This window comes from Diospyros lotus, chromosome 14 (assembly GCF_014633365.1).
Source record: "Diospyros lotus cultivar Yz01 chromosome 14, ASM1463336v1, whole genome shotgun sequence".
Classification (NCBI taxonomy): domain Eukaryota; kingdom Viridiplantae; phylum Streptophyta; class Magnoliopsida; order Ericales; family Ebenaceae; genus Diospyros; species Diospyros lotus.
In genome coordinates, this window is record NC_068351.1 from 19,740,181 (window position 1) to 19,760,752 (window position 20,572).

Below are 20,572 nucleotides of genomic sequence, written 5' to 3' on the forward strand. Positions count from 1 at the left end.
TTTGGCTGCCTTATCTATATGATCATGCAATTTCTAGGATTCTTGCATTTTGAAATTAAAAAACCTAGCCTTTAAGAAGAGACGACTAGACAACGTCCTTTGGAGGTAGAGATCTTCAAGTTTCTTCCAAATTTCTGTCGTTGTCTTCCACTTTGAGACCTCTCGAAGTACCTTATCTCCAAAGCTTAAGATCAGAATACTGTAAGCCTTTTTATTGATTTCTTTCTAGGCCTTTTGTTGTTCTTCAGTCATCATTGGTGCTTCTTTCTCGGTAGATTCATCTACTGTCTTGACTTCTTGTTCCAGAGCTTCCATCTTTATCCTCCACAAGCCAAAATCATTTGATTCATCAAATTTATCAATGTCAAATCTTGAGGTTGTTGGCGCCATGATACTTTTTGGTGAGTGAGTCAGATTTCTTGAGTTTCTTGAAAATCTTGATCGCTGAAAAACATTTCTTGGCTCTGATATCATGGTGCTAGAGTATTTCGTAGCACTCCCTTTGATTCTCTCTACTTAAATAGCTCACAACCACACTTAAGAACACATCGATATTTGAAACACATAAACAGACAATGAACACAGCAAGAAAACACACTAATTTATCATAGTTCGGTCTTGGAAACAAGACCTACATCCAAACTGCTTAGCACCTCTCAATCCACTATCTTGAAACATCCATAGGAAGATTACAATGAGAACTGGGATCTCACCTTGCCCATATACACTGAAAGCTAACATGATCCTAGAGAATACAAGTTATCCCTAGCCGCTCTCTACCTCTCGCACTCAATCCCAAATACAAGATAGAAACCGAAAACTATCCTTTCCGGAATTAGGCGCACTAAGCTAAAAACTATCTCTATCCCACGATCCCTATTTATAAGATATATAGGGGCGTGGTTACAAGACTTAACTGATTGCCCAATTGACCGAAAACTAATTAAATTGGTCAACTGCCCCTTCTAGAAACATACCTTCTTGAAGTGAGATTAATTCTAACCCATCAACAGAAAAAATACATGCAGCAATACAGCAATATTGTTTACATCTAATCTAATTTAATACAAATGACACAACAGATACATCACAAGATAAAATAAATTTTCGGGTAAATGGGTAGTAACATTTGTATCCTTGTTGAGTAGGAGAATAGCCAATGAATATGCATTTGAGAGCTTTAGGTTCAAGTTTCGATTGAGAAGGCCGATTTTTATGTACAAACATAATGCATCCAAACATTTTAGGAGATAAAGAGTTTAGCACCCTAGTATGATGGGGATAGAAATCAAGGACACTCAAAGGGGTTCTGAAGCCAAGAACTTTGGAAGGAAGGCGATTAATAAGGTAGGAGGATGTAAGAACAGCTTCCCCTCAATATGTATTAGGAACTAGGCTTGTAAATATAAGTGCCCTTGCAGTTTCAAAGAGGTGGTGGTTTTTTCTTTCTACCACCCAATTTTGTTAGGGATTGTAAGGGCATGAACTTTGATGAATAATGCCATGTTTAGCTAGATAATGACTAAAATCATTGGAAAAATATTCCTTGCTATTATCTGATCTTAAAACATGGATTGAGCCTTGCAAAACATTGCTTATCATTTGAGGAAACCTCTTAAACACATCATAGGCTTCAGATTTGTCTTTCATTAGGAACACACAACTAAACTTCGTATGGTCATCTATAAATGTGATGTACCATCAAGTGTTAGTCAAATTAGGAGTCCTAGCTAGTCCTCAAATGTCACTATAAATAAGATGGAAGGGCTTTGTAGGCTCATATTCATGAGATGGTTGAAAGCTTCTGGTTTGTTTTGCAAGGATGCATTGTTCACAATGAAACAAATGGCTTCTTTTATTAATAAAAAAATGGGGACACAAAACTTTGAGATAACGAAAACTAGGGTGCCCTAAACGCTGGTTCCATAACATAAGTTTAGAAATTGAAATATTAGACAAGGAGGATTGGATTTGTGACTTGGATCCAAAGGACTATCCAAGCTTTGATATATAATAGAGGCCTCCCTTTTCCTCAGCACTGCCAATTGTCTTCCCCGAAGATGTCACCAAACACTTCTCTTCTTTGGTTATTTTACTCATTGATATAAGATAGCTCTTTAAATCAGGAACATATAAGATTGACTTTAGATTTAGACCTACCACACTAGCGGTACCTTTCCCTTAAGCTATGGTTGTAGTACCATCAACCATTGAGATGGTTAGACCTTGAGAACAAGGTTCATAGGCTGATGATACCTCAAGAGATCCAATCATGTGATCTGAAGCACTTCACTTGTGTCTATTATCCAACAATCTATAGGAAATTTGAGGGAGATTAAAGTTTAGGTGTACCTTGTTTAGCAAGAGACACTATCAAGTTAGATGCTACTATTATCTTAGGTTTGGTGTTTGGCTCAATAGTTACTATAGGATCTCCAACTAATCTATAGATAAAGTCGATTTTTTTGATTTCCTTGTTTCTACTTCTCCCTCATAGGCTGTTTGATTTCCTTTCCTCAAATTTCTTGGCTTCCAATTTGCTGGTTTTTCATGTATTTTTCAACAAGTTTCCTTTGTGTGATATGGCTTGTTGTAGTGATCACACCATAGCTTGTCTTTTTGGGGCTCTCCCTTGGATGGATTAGATGGTTTTATCCTTGAGAAGACCAAGGCTGATGTCTGACAACTTGCATCAAAATTGGTCATCCCTGAAGGATTCAACATCACCCTTTTTCTGCTTTCTTCTCTTCTGACTTCTACAAAGACTTCCCTTATTGATGGAAAGGGCTTGGTTCCAAGGAAAAAATCAAACACTCTCTCTTTTTCTATCATCTTTTCATACTTCTTCCCATCTTCAACACATTGCCATTTAATCTCGTGGAATAAATCCATCTCCTACCATAATTCAGTTACTGCATTGTAATATTCAGTGACCGAACTATTACCTTGTCTTGTTCAAATTGTATACTAGATCTAGAAACTTTGGGTTGTATTCTCCATGTTAGAGTAGATCTCTTGCATGGCTTCCCAAATCTCTAGAATTGTCTTATAGAATAGATAAGTCATTCCAATCTTTGGTTCCATAGAATTGACTAGCCATGTCATCACAATTGAGCTTTTAGCCTCCCACACACTATAGTTTACTGAATCTATGCTTGGCTTAGAGACTGTCTTTGTTAAATAACCTACCTTGCCCTTTCCCTAGATCACTAGCAAAACTGACTAGAACCATTATCTAAAGTTGGTTTCATTCAGCTTATGCTGAGTGATCTGAAGGGAATAGCTGTCTAGAGTGATTGGAGATGATGGAACCTGAGTATTTCTTGCTCGAGAAGGTAAATTGGTCGGAGCCTAGCTTGTTGTTTGATTTTCAGCCATATTGTGAGCTTATAGGAGTCAACAAACTTTAGGAAGAGGACAATAGATAGGAAATTTTGCCATGGAATCGTGGCTTTGATTCCATGAAAAGCAAACTTAGTTGGAAGTTCTAATGGGAGGAATCAACTTCCATGACTGCATTAATCTGTGAGATGTAAATATATACACAAAAACTCCTAGAAAAACTCCTATAATTTAGGTCTAGATTACTGCACAACCCTAGGGTTAGTTGGGGTTATGATAGGAATTGGGAAAGAAATCAGAATTGAAGAATTGAAAGAAGGGGGAAGAATTCAATAGAAGGGGGAGAGGAATTAGAGAAGAAACAAGAGAGGGATAGAGAAATTAGAAGGAAAGGAAATTCAGTTTCACTTCACACATATCCCCCTCCAATCTCTTACAAGTAGCCTTTATATAGGTCTTAGCTAGCTGTTAACCGATTCCTAACAACACCCATGTGCTTCTAACAACTTGTAAAATATCTCCTGACAACTATTATAAGCCTATTACCATATCACCCCTTTATTGCTCCTAAGGTCATGACAATTACAACAACATATTTTCATATTAGGATTAGGATTACTCTAGGATTTCCTTATCTGATTTTAAGGAGCATCCTTATCTTTTATCTTGAATTCTTCTCTATCTATTTTCATCTTTATCTTCATCATCTTTTCTTCTTTATCTTCTCGTGTGAAGCTTGAATTCTCTCTCTTTTATCTCTCCCACATATCCTATATCTCATTTAAGTATTTTCAACCAAGTTTTCTCTGATCTTCCTCGTCCTCTTTCTCTATAGACTTCCTCCATTTCATCCACTTACCCAATAGGCGCATCTATCAATCCTATTCTCGCCTATACAAATCATCTTAATCATGACTCCCAGATCTTATCCCTGGAAGGGATCACTCCAACCTTATTACTATGATCCATTTTTTTATTTTTACTTTTCTTGTATGTTCCCACATTCACTATAACATTCTCATCTTAGCTATGCTCATATTTGCATATGTTAGTGCTTAACTACCAACATTTTGAGACATACAAGAAATATGATCATATAATCGTTTGATAAAATTTTCATTATAACTTTTGCATAAGATACTGGATGCACTTCTCAACTTTAACCATCCTACTTCTATTCTATATCTCCATAATTTCACCTTCTTTTTCAACAATTTATTGAAGAGTCAAAAAAATCTCCTTTTTCAACAATTTATTGAAGATTTTTCACTTCTCAACAAGTGACCCTTACTTGGAAGACAAGAAAAAGATGAGGAGCATACAAAAGAGGAAAAAAGTCGAGAGCTTAAAGCCAAAGAAGAGGACCGTGAGTTATGAATAGAAAAAAATGGGAGTTCCTCTTCTCTTAATTTAAAATCCTACAAACCTCCTCTTTCGTTTCCTAAAAAATTTCTTAAGGCTAACTTGGATGAACAATTTGCTAAATTTTTAGAGGTGTTTAAAAAGTTACATATTAACATCCCTCTTCTTGATGCTATTTCTCAGAAGCCAAGTTATGCTAAATTTTTGAAAGACAATTGCAAACAAAAGAAAGTTAGAGGAATTTGAGATGGTGAAACTTAATGAAAAATGCTCAGTAATTCAACAAAACAAAATTGCCTTCAAAACTCAAGGATTCAGGGAGCTTTTCTATTCCTTGCACTATTGGTGAAATTAATTTTGATAAAGTTTTATATAACCTTGGTGCAAGTATTAATTTGATGCCTTTTTCTGCTTTCAGGAAGCTTAGATTAAAAGAACCAATACCCACCACTATTTCTCTTCAATTGGTCAATAGAAGTATCAAATATCTAAGGGGAGTAGTGGAAGATATCTTGGTAAAAGTAGATAAATTTATTTTTCTTGTTGACTTCATTGTTCTAGACATGGAATAAGATTACGATATGCCAAGGACACCTACAAATAAAGGCCTATACCGATGCAGATTGGGCAGCTAGCGTTATAGATAGAAGATCTACTTCAGACTATTGCACCTTCGTGGAAGGTAATCTAGTCACTTAGAGGAGCAAGAAACAAAACGTAGTAGTTAGAAGTAGTGCTAATGCTGAATTTCATTTAGTAACCCACAAGATCTGTGAGATTATGTAGATAAAAAGATTACTAGAGGACTTAAAGGTTTCCATTCCCTTACCAGTAAGGGTCTGCTATGATAACAAAGATGCGATCTCTTTTGCTGACAATCCGGTCCTCCATGACAAAACAAAGCATGTAGAGGTGGATAAGCACTTTATCAAGGGAAAACTGGACAATGGGATAATCAGTATCCCTTACATTCTAATAATTGATCAAGTTGTTGATGTCTACATAAAGGGATTGCACAAGAAACAGTTTTAAAATCTAGTAAGCAAGCTTGTCATGGAAGATATCTTCAAGCCAACTGTCACATTCCTAAGGTTACCTAGGGTTGAGATTGCAATTAGGGGAGAAATCAGAATGAGAGAATTGAAAGGTGGCAAAGAAATTAGCAGAAAGGCAAAGAGAAATTAGAGAGAACCAAGAGAGGGATAGAGAGAATTAAAAGGAAAGGATTTCAATCTCATTTCACATAAAATCCCATCCTCTTCCAAGTAGCCCTTTTATAGGCATAGTTGGCTGCTAACTGAATTCATAACAACACATATGTGCTCCTAATAGATTACAAAATATCTCCTAACAAACTTTGTAACCCTATTACAACATTGATCCTCTATTGCTCCTAAGGTCATGAAAAATTCCCTTTCCTTGGGAGGTTTCTTGTCCCCAAGAAACTTATTACCACTAAGCCGCTGGTTCATCATCTAGTTCCCATTCTCACTATTTGTTTAATCTCTCTCTATCTCTCTCTTTCTCCTTCTAAGCCCATTCCTCTTTGCTTTTATGTTCCTTCTATTTTACTTTTCCTATACTTGTAAAATGTTGTCTTCGTAGATCTCCATGCGAAGTTTCTCTTTTCCTGTTAATTTGTAAGTCCCAGCAATGTCCTGGATCTTCATACATGAACTATGCCAATGCATGGTAGCAATTAGTAGTCGGGCAACAACCTTTTCTTTCAACATCTTCCCAATTGCATCACAGTTCCTTCGTTCAACCCTAATGTTCTGCTCCCACAACTTGATGACTAGTTCCATGCATTCTGCCAGTAAGCCAACTCCTCCTCTAGAACAAACTAGTAAACTAGTATTTCTATCATATCTAAATGGTCTGATATCCATAGGGTAATGCTGAATTATTATCTCCAGGGTAAGGCTGACCCCAACAATACTTGGAGGAATTGATTGGTAATCACTAGTCCATATTTGATGTAGCAGGTAGTCATAGCGACCACCAATAGCAAGCATTGTCCCTTCCACAATTGATGCAGGATTATTCTCCTTCCTTGAATATATCTTGAGAAAAACAAATCACTATGATTTTACATAGTGGTGGCATTGGCAAACACGTGGTTCTCACTTTTCCACACTCTTAAATAGTTGAAGAGCTTTGACAATGCATCAAGTGCTTTGCGTGTAAGCCTATCAGCAAGAAGGGCACTTCGCAGCCTAGGAAGGTCCTGGTCTGTAACTGCAAAGAACCTTAGTCCTACCGTCTGCAAAGTTCCTGCCGAAGTTGTCTTATTACCACCCTTGTTGAGTTTCTTTTAGATGACTGAAGATGCAAAGAGCCCAACCAAGACAAAAGCTCTGCCACCTTCTACCTATGCTCTACCTTTATTCCTACCCGATACTAAATTGCTCTCCAATAAATATATGATATTTCATAACGTTTGGAAGATGATTTTTGGTTTGCAACAACCCAATTCAAAAGGGTAACTGTAGCTCGTGGCCAAACTCAATCTTGTCTCCCCCATGAATCAGAAGTTTGACAACACTCATGTTTAGCTGTGGAGAATCTCCCAACAATCTCATAGGTACTATCTCCAAATGCTTGGTGTAATGCTGTCTGATTACTTCCACTGCTACTGCAATAACCTGGGACAGGACTTCAGTGTCAATATTTGCGTACTAGATAGGGAAAGTATCCCTTCTAGCCAAAAGTCATCTTCTAACACTCTGGTGGTGGTCTTTGGTGCTTAGAATCTCCTCATTGAATATAGCATTCACAACTTTGTCTGTTGAAGGAGTTAAGGTTGGTTAAAGCCTTTTTGAGTTGTTGATTAGTTTCTATTATATTTGTTTAGTAATAGTTGGTACTTTGTAGTTGTTATTTTTTTATGTTTAAAGTGTTATTAGAAGGATAGGTCAGCTGTATAAATATACTAGTTCTCCAATTGATTTGTGATCGAGGCACATTTTCATAAAGTCTCTCTCATCTCCATCTGTTTTTCTTTTCAATTCATCAACCCTAATTACATGGTATCAGAGCGTCGACCAACGTCCATGGCTTCTAATTGCGATTCCACTACCTCGTCTCTGCCTCAATCAAATTACTCCTTTGATTCGCAAATCGATCTTCCGTCAATAGAGAAATCTCTAAATTTCATTCCAATTAAGCTTGACACCAGTAACTACTTATTTTGGAAAGCACAAGTTCTAGCTACCATTTGAGCCTTTGACCTCCTTTCGTTCTTAAACGAGTCTCAAACACCTTCGAAGTGCATTCCGAATTCGAATTTCGATGCAGAAGGTTTGGATTCGACAATTTTGAATCCAACATACCTGACGTGGATTCGTTTAGACCAGTAGCTCCTTGGTTGGCTATTCTTAACAATGGACAAGGAAGTCCTTGCTCAGGTGATACACTGTGAGACTTCGAAGGAGCTATGGTCTTCACTTGAAATTCTATATTTGCAACAGACTGTTGCAAAATTATTTCAGTTAAAACAACAATTACGATCAGTTAAGAAAAACTCACTTTCTGTTAATGACTATATTCTGCGAATTAAGACTATTGCACATGCTTTAGCTACAATTGGTGATCCTCTAGGTGACAAGGATTTGTTATTGGCTATCTTGAATGGTCTGGATCATGACTACGACACAATAGTAAGTTTGATTGCTTATCAAATGGATGAGATCAATTTAGAAAAGGTGCAATATCTCCTCCTTATACATGAACAACGCTTAGCCTCTAAGAATTCAGTTGACTCTTCGTTTGTGAATTTTGATTATGCTGTTAATGTCAATGTTGCAACCTATGGTTCTAGACCTGGTAATGCTACAATTAATAACACTAGAGGAGGAAATATGTCTCGTGGAGGAAGCTATGTGAATAGAGGTGGTCGAGATAGAGGCCGATCTGGTGGCAGGCGAGTCTACTTGAGCTACATTTACATCCAAGGGCAGATCTAGAGAAATCAGATTTTGCCGTATACAATTTTTATTAGGAAAAGAAGAAACAACATTTGAGGTCTTGGAACAATGCTTGGCAGCAACTTCTGAGGCCTTGAAAGGAGTGATGGTCTGCGATGATTTGGGCATGATAGAATCAAAAGTTGGCACCAATTGATACAATCCATCTCTAAGGGTTCCTCGGAGCAACACCAGCCCAAAGTCCTTGTCCTTAATCAAACAAGAAGAGTTAAACTTAGCAACGACATGCCAAATTAGGGCACCCTACCTATCATGTATTGAAACGTATGCTAAATAAAATTCAAGTTTCTTGTCCAAAGTCTGCTCTTTCCTTTTGTGACTCCTGTAAGATAGGCAAATCACATCAACTTCCTTTTTCTAATTGCCCAATCACAGCTAAACACCCTTTGGAATTAGTTTATTCCAATATTTGGGGCCCAACACTGGTTACTTCTATTGAGGGTTATCGTTACTACATTGTCTATGTTGACTTACACAAGATATTCATGGCTTTATCCTTTAAAATTGAAATCTAATGCCCTACAGACCTTTGTAAGTTTTCATAAGCCAGTTGAGTTACAATATAACTCAAAGTTGAAAGCCTTACAAACTAATAATGGGGGTGAGTTTAAGGCCTTTTTACCCTACCTTTGCACTTGTGGCATTCAACCTCGCTTTTCTTGTCCTTACACACACCACCAAAATGGTGTAGCTAAGAGAAAACATCGTCATATTGCTGAAATGGGACTAACCTTGCTAGCTCATGCTCGATTGCCTTTATCCTTTTGGGTTGTAGCCTTCCACACAACTGTTTATCTCATTAACCTTTTACCTTCAATTGTTCTTCATTTTTCTTGTTCATCTGAGCTACTCTATCATAAACAACCTGATAGACTGCCGATTCACTGGACATACCAAAGGCATCCAAGGAATCAGGGATAGTTTGGGAATTAGGGGATTTAGGCTGCTGGTTGTAACAGCCAGCCTGTTAGAGGAGTGGTAGAACAGGAATTGCAAGGTTGTGTAACAACCTGCATGTGCGGATTCTAATTCCGTTAGAGAATGAGGAATAAAAGAAAGGTGGAGGTGGTGAGGGAGGTGTCAAGAATTTTCCAGAAAGTATGAGAGATCAAGGGCCTCTCGAATTGCCCTGTTTTCTTCCTTTTCGGCTGTAATTGGTTTGGAACTCTTGCTTATTGAATCAAGTCATCTTACAATTCTTAGAATTCTACCATTTTGGTATCAGAGCATTGCGATTCTAATGGTGAACTTAACGGATCGAGTGGGAGATTTAGAGAAGATACAGGATAGCGTACAACTACAACTAGGCGTGGACGCCATGAAGAGTGAATCGAATGCCATGAGAAGTGAGGTTCGATCGGTGGAGAAGAACGTTACTTCCATGTTGGAACAGTTTGAATGGATGAGAGCGAAGTGGGAAGAGCAACAACGAGAAAGGAAGAACAAGGAGAAGTGGGGAGAACAATCACCTGGGGGAGGTGACTCAGAGGCGACGCCCGAGGTGGGTGGGAGGCAAGCTGAAACGGAGGGGGTCGAGGGTGGCTGGCGAACAGAATCTCGCGGACGCCGACCGGAAATGTCGCTCTTCGATGGAGGTGACCCAGATGGCTGGATTTTCAAGGCCAAGCGTTATTTCTCGATGAATGGGTTGATTGATATGGAGAAAGTGGATACAGCAGCTGTATGTTTGGAAGGACCTACCTTCTCGTGGTTTCAGTGGGAAGAAAAACGGCAAAGAATGAGCACTTGGGAGGATTTCAAGCTGTTGTTGCGAAGCCGATTCCTACCCACTCAAGAAAGGTCGGTACAAGAGCGTTTTTTAGCTCTTCGGTATAGAGGGATTGTCTCGGATTACCGTCAAAGCTTTGAGGCATTGGCATCGCCTCTAGAGAATCTACTAGAAGCTGTGCTAGAAGGGCACTTCATCAACGGTCTCAATCCGAAGATCAAGGCCGAGTTGAGGGTGTTGAGGCCAAGGTGTTTGGAGCAAATGATGGACCTGGCGCAACGAATAAAGGAAAGGAACCTGGTGCTTCGGGGAAATATAGCTGGATCGATTTCGAATAGAGGTTAGTCCGTTTCACTCGCTATTCCAAATTTCCAACGTGGGGGTCCTCAGCCCCATGTGCAACTAGCTCCTAAATCTTTGGTAGCAAACTTTACCTATCCATTTCAGCCCCAAAACAGTGGGAGGGTGAGTAACCAGCCTTGGAAATGGCTTAGTGAGGCCGAATGGAAGTCCAAGTGAGATAAGGGCTTGTGTTTTAGGTGTGACGAGAAGTATATGATAGGCCACAAGTGTAAGAATGAAGAGTTGCAGGTGATGGTGATTTATGATGAAGAAGTAGAGGAAGAGGAATAGTGGGTAGAGGAAGGAGATGCCAACCAGTGCCTCAGCCAAAAGAGGGAGGAAGTAGGGGAACCAGCCCAAGGGGGTGAGGTTATCGAGCTATCCATGAATTTTGTGGTAGGATTGACAGCACCCTAAACGATGAAGTTAAAAGCGGAGATAGAGCAGCAGCCAGTTGTGGTCCTAATTGATGGAGGAGCAACCCATAACTTTATTTCTGTGGAGTTGGTGCAACTGTTGGACTTAAGTAGGGAGGAAACAATAGGCTATGGAGTGATTATGGGGACGGGAATGGCAGTTCAAGGGGCTGGAATTTGCAAGGGGGTGAAGCTTTAGCTCCAAAACTTGCAGATTGTGGAAGATTTCTTGCCTTTGGAGCTGGGAAGCTCGGATGTGATTCTGTGAATGAAGTGGCTAGCATTGGTGGGTAAGATGAATGTGGATTGGAAGACTCTCACAATGAAATTTCAAGGAGGCATGGCTGTAACTTTGTAGGGGGATCCTAGCTTGAGCAAGACCTTGGTATCCTTAAAGGCTATGGTGAAAGAATTTAAGGAGGAGGGGGAAGGGATGCTGCTGGAATTGGGGACATTAGCAGCTGAAATTGAGGAAGATCTGAGGGCAGTTCCAGAGTTATTGAAAGGCGCATTGGCAGAATTTAGAGGGGTGTTTACTGCTGCTGAAGGGCTGCCACCAAGCAAGGATAGAGACCATGCCATAAACCTCATTCCGGGATCATCACCGATGAGTGTAAGACCCTATCGTTATCCTTATTTACAAAAGAATGAGATTGAGAAGTTGGTGGGTGAAATGTTAGCCGCTGAGATCATTCAACCCAGTTCTAGCCCATTTTCTAGCCCGGTACTGTTGGTTAAAAAGAAGGATGGGGGGTGGTGCTTTTGTGTCGATTATAGGGCCTTGAAAAAGGTAACGGTTACAAACAAATTTCCCATTCCAGTAATAGATGAGTTACTTGATGAGTTGCATGGTGCTAGGGTCTTTTCCAAACTTGATCTAAAATCTAGTTACCACCAAATTCGGGTTAGGCCCAAGGATGTCCCAAAAACAGCATTCAGGACTCATGAAAGGCATTACGAGTTCCTAGTGGTGCCTTTTGGATTGATGAACGCTCCGGCTACTTTTCAAGCGTTAATGAATGAAATTTTCAGAAATTATTTGAGGCGTTTTGTGTTGGTGTTTTTTGATGATATCTTGGTGTACAGCAATAGTTTGGAATAGCATGAACAGCACCTAAGATGTGTGTTAAGGGTGTTAGCAGACAACCAACTAGTGGCCCACAGCAAGAAGTGTGTGTTTGGGCAGCTAGAAATTGAGTATTTGGGCCATGTTATTTCTTATTTGGGGGTTTCAGCTGATAGCAACAAAGTGCAAGTGATGATAGATTGGCCTACTCCAACAACAGTAAAGGAATTGAGGGGGTTCCTTGGGCTTACAGGGTACTATAGACACTTTGTGAGAGACTATGGTAAGCCGGCTCGGCTTCTAACGGATAAATTAAAAAAAAACTTCTTTTGGGATGTGGCTGCTGAACAAGCCTTCCAACAACTCAAGGCTAAAATGGTATCCTTACCCATTTTAGCCTTACCCGACTTTGAGAAGCCTTTCATCATTGAAGCTGATGCCTTGGGGCACGGAATGGGGGCTGTTTTGATGCAAGAACAGAGGCCGATTGCTTATTTCAGCCAAGCGTTTAGTCAGTTGGGGAGGAAGAAATCCGTTTAGGAAAGAGAACTCATGGCCACAGTGTTTGCAGTGCAAAAATAAAGGCACTACTTGTTGGGCAGAAAATTTTTTATTAGAATGGATCAAAAAAGCCTCATGATATAGAACAGTGTCGTGAACAATAGCGGTGAACAATAGCGGTGAACAGTGCGTCGGTGAACAGTGCCGTGAACAGTAGCGGTGAACAGTGTCGTGAACAGTGCACAGCGACAGAACAGTAATTACAGCATAATTCTATTTTAGATTATGTCTATTTTAGTCTTTTTTCATTTTAGGGTTTGCTATTATGATTGCTTGTTGCTAGGGTAGTATTTAAAGTCTTTTTCTTTTCTCTTAGTGGCAGTTTTTCTAATAGAATTCTGGAAATTTCTTTAAACTTTCTGGTGGAATCCAGGTCCCTTTGATTTCTTAGAGATTTTGCTTGAAATCTTTTCTTCTTGCTGCGTCACCTCAAGTACTTGATGGAGCAGTAGGAGGTAAGTCCAAAATATTTGAAATGGATAGTAAAGTTGATGGGATACCAATTTGAGATACATTATCGGGCTGGGATGGAGAATAAGGCGGCTGATGGGCTATCCAGAATCTGTCACACAGCAACTTTGATGGCTTTGACAGTGCCTAAGATGGTCCAATTGGAGTAGGTGGCAAGTGAGGTAAACATTGATGCAGGGCTGCAAAAAATTATCCAGGAGTTACAAGCTGACCCCTCCTCCCATCCTAATTTTCAGCTGGTTGACAAGCACCTCATCTACAAGGAACAACTTTACTTACCCAAGGGATCCGCACTAATTCCGTTAATACTCTAGGAAAGGCATGATGGGAGCGTGGGAGGTCATTCGGGGTTTTTAAAAACTTACAAAAAGGTGTCAGCAAATGTCTATTGACCGGGTATGAAGAAGGATGTGCATCGGTATGTAAGTGAGTGTTCGACTTGTCAACAAAACAAATATATAACCTTGTCACCGGGGGGACTGTTACAGCCACTACCAATTCCTAACCAGATTTGGGACGACATCGCCATGGACTTTATTGAAGGACTCCCAAAATCTAACAAGGTGCATTCGATATTGGTCGTGGTGGATCGACTTAGCAAATATGGGCATTTTATTAGCCTTAAACATCCATTTACAGTTGGGGAGGTGGCTGGAATTTTTATCAGGGAAGTGGTGAGGCTCCATGGGGTTCCTAGGTTCATTGTGTCGAATAGAGACAAAATTTTTATGAGTAGATTTTGGGAGGAGATTTTTCGACTACAAGGCACCAAACTCGAAAGGAGTACAGCTTATCACCCACAAATGAATGGGCAAACCGAAGTACTCAACCAGACTTTGGAAACCTACTTGAGATGTTTGCTTCCTCCAAACCAAAGGCCTGGTTCGCTTGGTTACCATGGGCTGAATTATTGTACAATACCTTCTATCACACAGCTGCTAAATTAACTCCCTTCCAAGTGGTGCATCGGAGGGAACCACCTCCCTTAGTGAGGTTTGAGAAGGGAACTACCCCTGTCTCGATGGTGGAGCAACAGATGATTGAAAGGGATGAGATCCTAGATGAACTGAAGGCGCAACTTTTGAGGGCACAGGCAACAATGAAGAAGAGAGCAAATGGGGAAAGAAGGGATGTGAAGTTCCAGGTAGGAGACTTAGTATATTTGAAATTAAGACTGTATCAACAAAGGTCTTTGGTTGCCCATGCAAATGAGAAACTAGCGACAAGCTATTATGACCCGTTTGAGATTGAGAAGGAGGTAGGTCCTGTGGCTTACCAGCTAAAACTACCACCACATTGTCAAATCCACCCAACATTTCACGTGTCCCAACTACGGGAGGCTAAGGGTGCAATGAAGGCCACGATGGAGCTGCCCAAACAGCTTAATGAAGACTTGGAAATGGTGGTGGAACCCTCAGCGGTGCTAGGAGTGCGTTCAGGAAGTGCCAAGAGCATGCAAGGAGCAGAAGTGTTGATTCAGTGGAAGGGCTTGCCACCATTGGAAGCCACTTGGAAGCCCTACTCAGTGATCCAGCAGCAGTTTCCATTTTTCCACCTTGAGGACAAGGTGAAAGTTGGGGGAGGGAGTATTGATAGACCACCAATTCACTGGACATACCAAAGGCGTCCAAGGAATCGGGGATAGTTTGGGAATTAGGAGATTTAGGCTAGTGGTTGTAACAGCCAGCCTGTTAGAGGAGGGGTAGAACAAGAATTGCAAGGTTGTGTAACAACCTGTATGTGAGGATTCTAATTCCGTTAGAGAATGAGGAATAAAAGAGAGGTGGAGGTGGTGAGGGAGGTGTCGAGAATTTTCAAGAAAGTAGGAGAGATTAAAGGCCTCTCGAATTGCCCTGTTTTTCTTCCTTTTCGGAACTCTTGCTTATTGAATCAAGTCATCTTACAATTCTTAGAATTCTACCACAACCTAACTATTTTTATCTTCAACCTTGTGGATGCACTTGTTTTCCCTATCTTAGAACTTACAACCGGCATAAGTTTGATTTTTGTTCCTCTAAGTGTGTTTTAATTGAGTACAACCATGATCAAGCAGGGTATAAGTGCTTACATCCTTCAGGTAGAGTGTATGTTTCAAGGCATGTCCAATTTAATCCCAATGAGTATCCCTATCCTAACCTTTCCAATTCCTCTGGTGATTTAGTATCTATGGCTAAATCTGTTGGACCTTCAACTAAAGTTTTCCATTATATTCCCTCTTTTTCTTCAAGTGTTCCTCGAGGGATTCAATCCTTAGTTCCTACCTTGTCAAACACTAGTACTGTTGGCTTAGTCAACACCTCTCAAGTGCCTTTGGAGAACCCAACAGTGTCTTAGCACTCTTCTTCATTCTCCTCTAGTCATTATATCTGTCAGCCTTCTCCACCTCCTCGTGTACCTAAGTACAAACTTCCTCCAGCACCTTCAGTCCATCCTATGCTTACTCGATCTCAAGCTAAACAGTCTATGGCTAGTTCTCTTCATGTGTTGTTGAGTACCTTAGAACCTAGTTCAGTGCATGAAGCTCTCTTAGATCCTCACTAGACTACGACTATGCAAGAGTTCACTGCTTTACAGTCTAATCACACTTGGGATTTGCTTCCCTTCTCTTCCGATATGAACCTTATTGGATGTAAATGGGTGTTTAGCGTCAAGTATAAATCCGATGGATCGATTCTCAGACACAAGGCTCGTTTGGTAACTAAGGGTTTCTTACAAACACCCAGTATAGATTATGGAGAGACTTTTAACCCTGTTGTAAAGGCTCCAACAATAAGAGTTCTCTTTTCCTAGGCTGTAAAATTTGGTTGGGACATACAATAGGTTGATATTAACAATACTTTCTTAAATGGAGATCTAACCGAAGATGTATATATGGCACAACTGAAAGGATTCATTGATTCTCAATTTCCTTCTTATGTTTGCAAACTTAAGATGTCCCTTTATGGGCTAAAGCAAGCTCCAAGTGCTTGGTATACCAAGTTGTGACAAGGTTTACAAGGTTGGGGTTTTGTTCGGTCAGTCTCAAATGCATCCTTGTTTATTAAATGAACCCCCAAGGCTGTGTTATTTCTTTTGGCGTATGTGGGCGATATCCTTGTCATGGGGTTTGATTCTTTAGTACTTAAAGCCTGTATACATGATTTGGACACCTATTTTGCTATCAAAACCTTAGGTTCTGTTAATTACTTCCTAGGGTTTAAAGCATTTAGGGATAAGATCGGAAGGTACCTCACTTAGTCTATGTATACAGTGGACTTGTTGCACAAGGCTAGCATGCGAGATTGTAAGCCATGGGACACACCAGTAAATTTGGGGGTTCCTTTTACAAATGAAGGTGATAGTTTCTCGAATCCATCACTGTATAGAACTATCATAGGTTCTCTTCAATACTTGACCTACACCCAGCCAGGCATTTTGTTTGTGATGAATAAGCAGAGTCAATTCTTGTTTGCTCCTAAAGTACAACATTGGATAGCTTGTAAATGTTTACTTCGGTATTTGAAAGGTACTATCGGCTTGGAGTTGTTGTTTACACCTATCGTCTCTAATTTGACCTTGACTGTTTACATAGATGTAGACCATGTTGGCTGCAAGGTGACCAGAAAGTCCACCAGTGGTCTTTGTGTGTTTCTTGGTTCAAATTTGTTGGTGTGGAGCTCAAGAAAGCAGTATGTTGTTGATCGCTTAGTAGGAGAAGCTGAGTATCGAGTTATGGCCCAAGGTGTAACTAAAGTTATGCGGTTGAAGTCCCTCTTCACTGAGTTGGGTTATTCTTTATCACATGTTCTAGTTTTGTGGTGTGACAACCTGGCAACTAAGAGCATAGCAGAAAATTCGGTATTTCACTCTCATACAAAACACATCGAGATAGATGTTCACTTTGTTCGAGAGAAGGTGGAAAATGGAGACATTGAGATTCGGTATGTTCCTAACTTGAATCAAGTAGCAGATATTTTCACCAAAGGGTTGCCAATGGACAGATTCTCCTTTCTATGTAACAAGTTTGGGCTTCGGTAGTCTCCTATTCATTCTCTTATGACAGCAGATTCAAGTTCAGATGAGGCCAAGCAGTTGTGTTCTACTACTACCAGGAGGTCTACATTGAGGGGGAGTGTTGAAGGAGTTAAGGCTGGTTAAAGCCTTTTTGAGTTGCTGATTAGTTTCTGTTATATTTGTTTAGTAATAGCTGCTACTTTGTAGTTGTTATTTCGTTATGTTTAAAGTGCTATTAGAAAGATAGGTCAACTGTATAAATATGCTGGTTCTCCTATCATTAATTGATTAGTGATCGAGGCACATTTTCAGAAAGTCTGTCTCATCTCTTTTCTGTTTTTCTTTTCAATTCATCAACCCTAATTACGTTGTCATAATCACTGGGGTCTTCTGATCAATAACAGAATCTTGGCAATGGATGTGCAACTAAGTTCTTGAAGATGCTAAAATATGAATGGTTTCACCAGAAAGGGCTAAGGCATCATCAACAATCTAAAGAACTGACCCAAGAGCAATTTCTATATTAGATTCATTACACAACCAAATATAGAACCAGATTAAGATACATATCGCTACTTCTAAAGAGAACAGCATCAAATTTAATGCTGTTAGCAAACGAGAATAGGGTAAAGTAGAACTATAGACAGCTTTTTGGATTCCAACAAAAGTTACACATGATTTCTGAAAATTTGACACTTCTTATGTATTGATTTCCACATGCCAAAAGGTTTTTCTTACTACCAGGACTAGGAATCTGAATCAGAAAATATCAATAGCATGATAACTAAAAACATCCTTGGTCCGATAAAAGTTATAAGCATATATAAAAGATTAGATGGGAAGAGAATCATACAGTCATTGTTGGTGAGAACTTCTCAGTTACTTGAACAACACTAGATACACCACCTTTGATAGTGTAACTGTCCTTCTTGATCACAAGAGTAGCTGGCTCCCATATATCAAGATAGCCAGTCTGTACAATTAACCCAAAGTGAAAAGTCAATAATTAATTCAGGCCACTTCAAGTGAATTTGTAAAAATGTGACTTATGGTAGGATATAAACAGGCAATAGGAGGAGTACAAAAAACTAATTAGGGTTTAATCATACCAGCAATGATACCCTGTATGAAGCTTGGCCACTATGAAGTGTCTTCTCTATGCAATTTTGCATTTCAGGATCTGTAGTAAAAAAGGGGCATTGAGAAATATATTTTAACAGTACAGCATTAGCAATGAGAAGGATATTCAAACAATACAGCATTTGCAATATCAATATGTGAGGTCCAAGTAGAAAATAAATGATAAAAAGAATAAAAAGGAGTTCAGTATATATTTTAATTCCCTAGGGAAATAATACATCCAGAGTGGCAAGGACAATGACCACAACTCCCGTGCAATCACTCCCCCCCCCCCCAAAAAAAAAAAAAAGGGGAATGGATACAGTAAAAAAAGGAATAAGAGGGAAAACAGAAACATGAAAATAAACATTTGTTATTGTCTCCATCACTGTGCCATATAAAGACTGTGAAGCTTAAGAAGTAAACCTAGCTTTTAATATGTATAAAACCACTTAATTAATTCATAGACTATACACCTATATATATATACAAATACAATGGACCATGGGCTCTATCATAGGATTAACCCTAAACTATAACCATATAACTCAACACTCCCCCTCAAGCTAGAGCATATATATCATATGCGCCAAGCTTGCTACAAATATACTCAATTCGAGGATCACTAAGAGACTTAGTGAAGACATATGCTAACTGATCATTGGAATTGATAAAATCTGTGATAATACAGCCAGATAAAATCTTCTTTCAGATGAAGTGACAATCTATCTCGATATGTTTGGTCCTCTCATGAAAAACTGGATTGGAAGCAATATGTAATACAGCTTGATTGTCGCAAATTAATCTCATCTGTGATATCTCTCCAAACTTGAGCTCCTGAAACAATTGTTTTAACCAGATAAATTCACACATTACCAAGGCCATAGCACAATATTCTGCTTCGGCACTCGACCTAACAACAATCTCCTGCTTTTTACTTTTCCAAGATACTAGGTTTCCTCTAACCAGAACACAATATCTTGAAGTAGACCGTCTATCAGAAGGAGAACATGCCCAATCAGCATCAGAATATTCAACTACTTGAGTATGACCTCTGTCCTCATACAATAGTCCTCTACCTGGAGCTCCCTTAATATACCTGAGAATCCGGACTACCGCATCCTAGTGGCTATCACAAGGAGACTGTAAAAACTAATTGAGAAAGAAATATTTGGGCGAGTGATAATGAGATAATTAAGTTTTTCAACTAGCCTGCAATATCTTCCAGGATCAGCAAGAGACTCCCCCTGTCCTGGTAAGAGCTTTACATTAGGGTCCATAGAAGAATCTATAGGTTTACAATCAAGCATCCCAGTTTCTTCCAGAATGTCTAACACATACTTTCATTAAGAGATAACAATACCAAAACTGGACTGAGCAATTTCTATGCCAAGAAAGTATTTAAGTAACCCCAAGTCCTTAGTCTGAAAATGATGGAAAATATGTTTCTTCAACTGAATAATACCATCCTGATCATCACCAGTAATAACAATATCATCCACATAGACAACTAAGTATATACACCTCCCCTGTGATGTGTGTTTATAAAAAACCGAATGATCAGATTCACTACGAGTCATACCAAAGTCTTGAATGACAGCACTGAAACGACCAAACCAGGCTCGAGGAGACTGCTTCAACCCATATAGTGAGCGACGGAGTTTACAAACCTGCCCAGACTCCCCCTGAGCAACAAACCCAGGAGGTTGCTCCATATAAATCTCCTCCTGAAGCTCACCATGTAAGAAGGCATTCCTAATGTCTAGTTGATACAACGGCCAATGGCGCATAGCTGCTATAGAGAGAAACAAACGCACATAGGACATCTTAGCAACAGGGGAAAAAGTGTTACCATAGTCAAGACCATAAACCTGAGTATGCCCTTTGGCAACCAAACGAGCCTTGAGGCGATCAACCTGCCCATCAGGACCCACCTTGACAGTATAGATCCACCGACAGCTAACAAGAGATTTTCCTGGGGGTAAAGGAACCAAATCTCAAGTACCATTAGAATGCAAAGCAGTCATCTCATCCACCATTGCTTGTCGCCACCCCGGATCAGAAACTGCCTCACTAACAGTCTTAGGTATTGAAACAAAGGATAAGGAAGACACAAAAGCACAAAAAGGAGACGAGAGATGGTGATAGCTAAGAAAATTATAAATGGGGTGAGGATTGCGAGAAG

General features: G+C 39.6%; 1 protein-coding gene across 5 annotated transcripts in view; it reads right to left on the reverse strand.

The window, feature by feature from the left end:
- The window catches only part of LOC127790791 (uncharacterized), a 100,587-nt gene that overhangs the window by 17,646 nt on the left and 62,369 nt on the right, over window positions 1–20,572 (reverse strand). For all 5 annotated transcript variants that reach the window (XM_052320473.1, XM_052320476.1, XM_052320474.1 and 2 more), the window contains 2 exons: window positions 18,378–18,448; window positions 18,122–18,241 (listed from right to left, as the gene is read on the reverse strand). In XM_052320473.1, coding sequence (XP_052176433.1) covers window positions 18,122–18,241; window positions 18,378–18,448 — 191 coding nt within the window. The remainder of the gene's footprint in view (window positions 1–18,121; window positions 18,242–18,377; window positions 18,449–20,572) is intronic.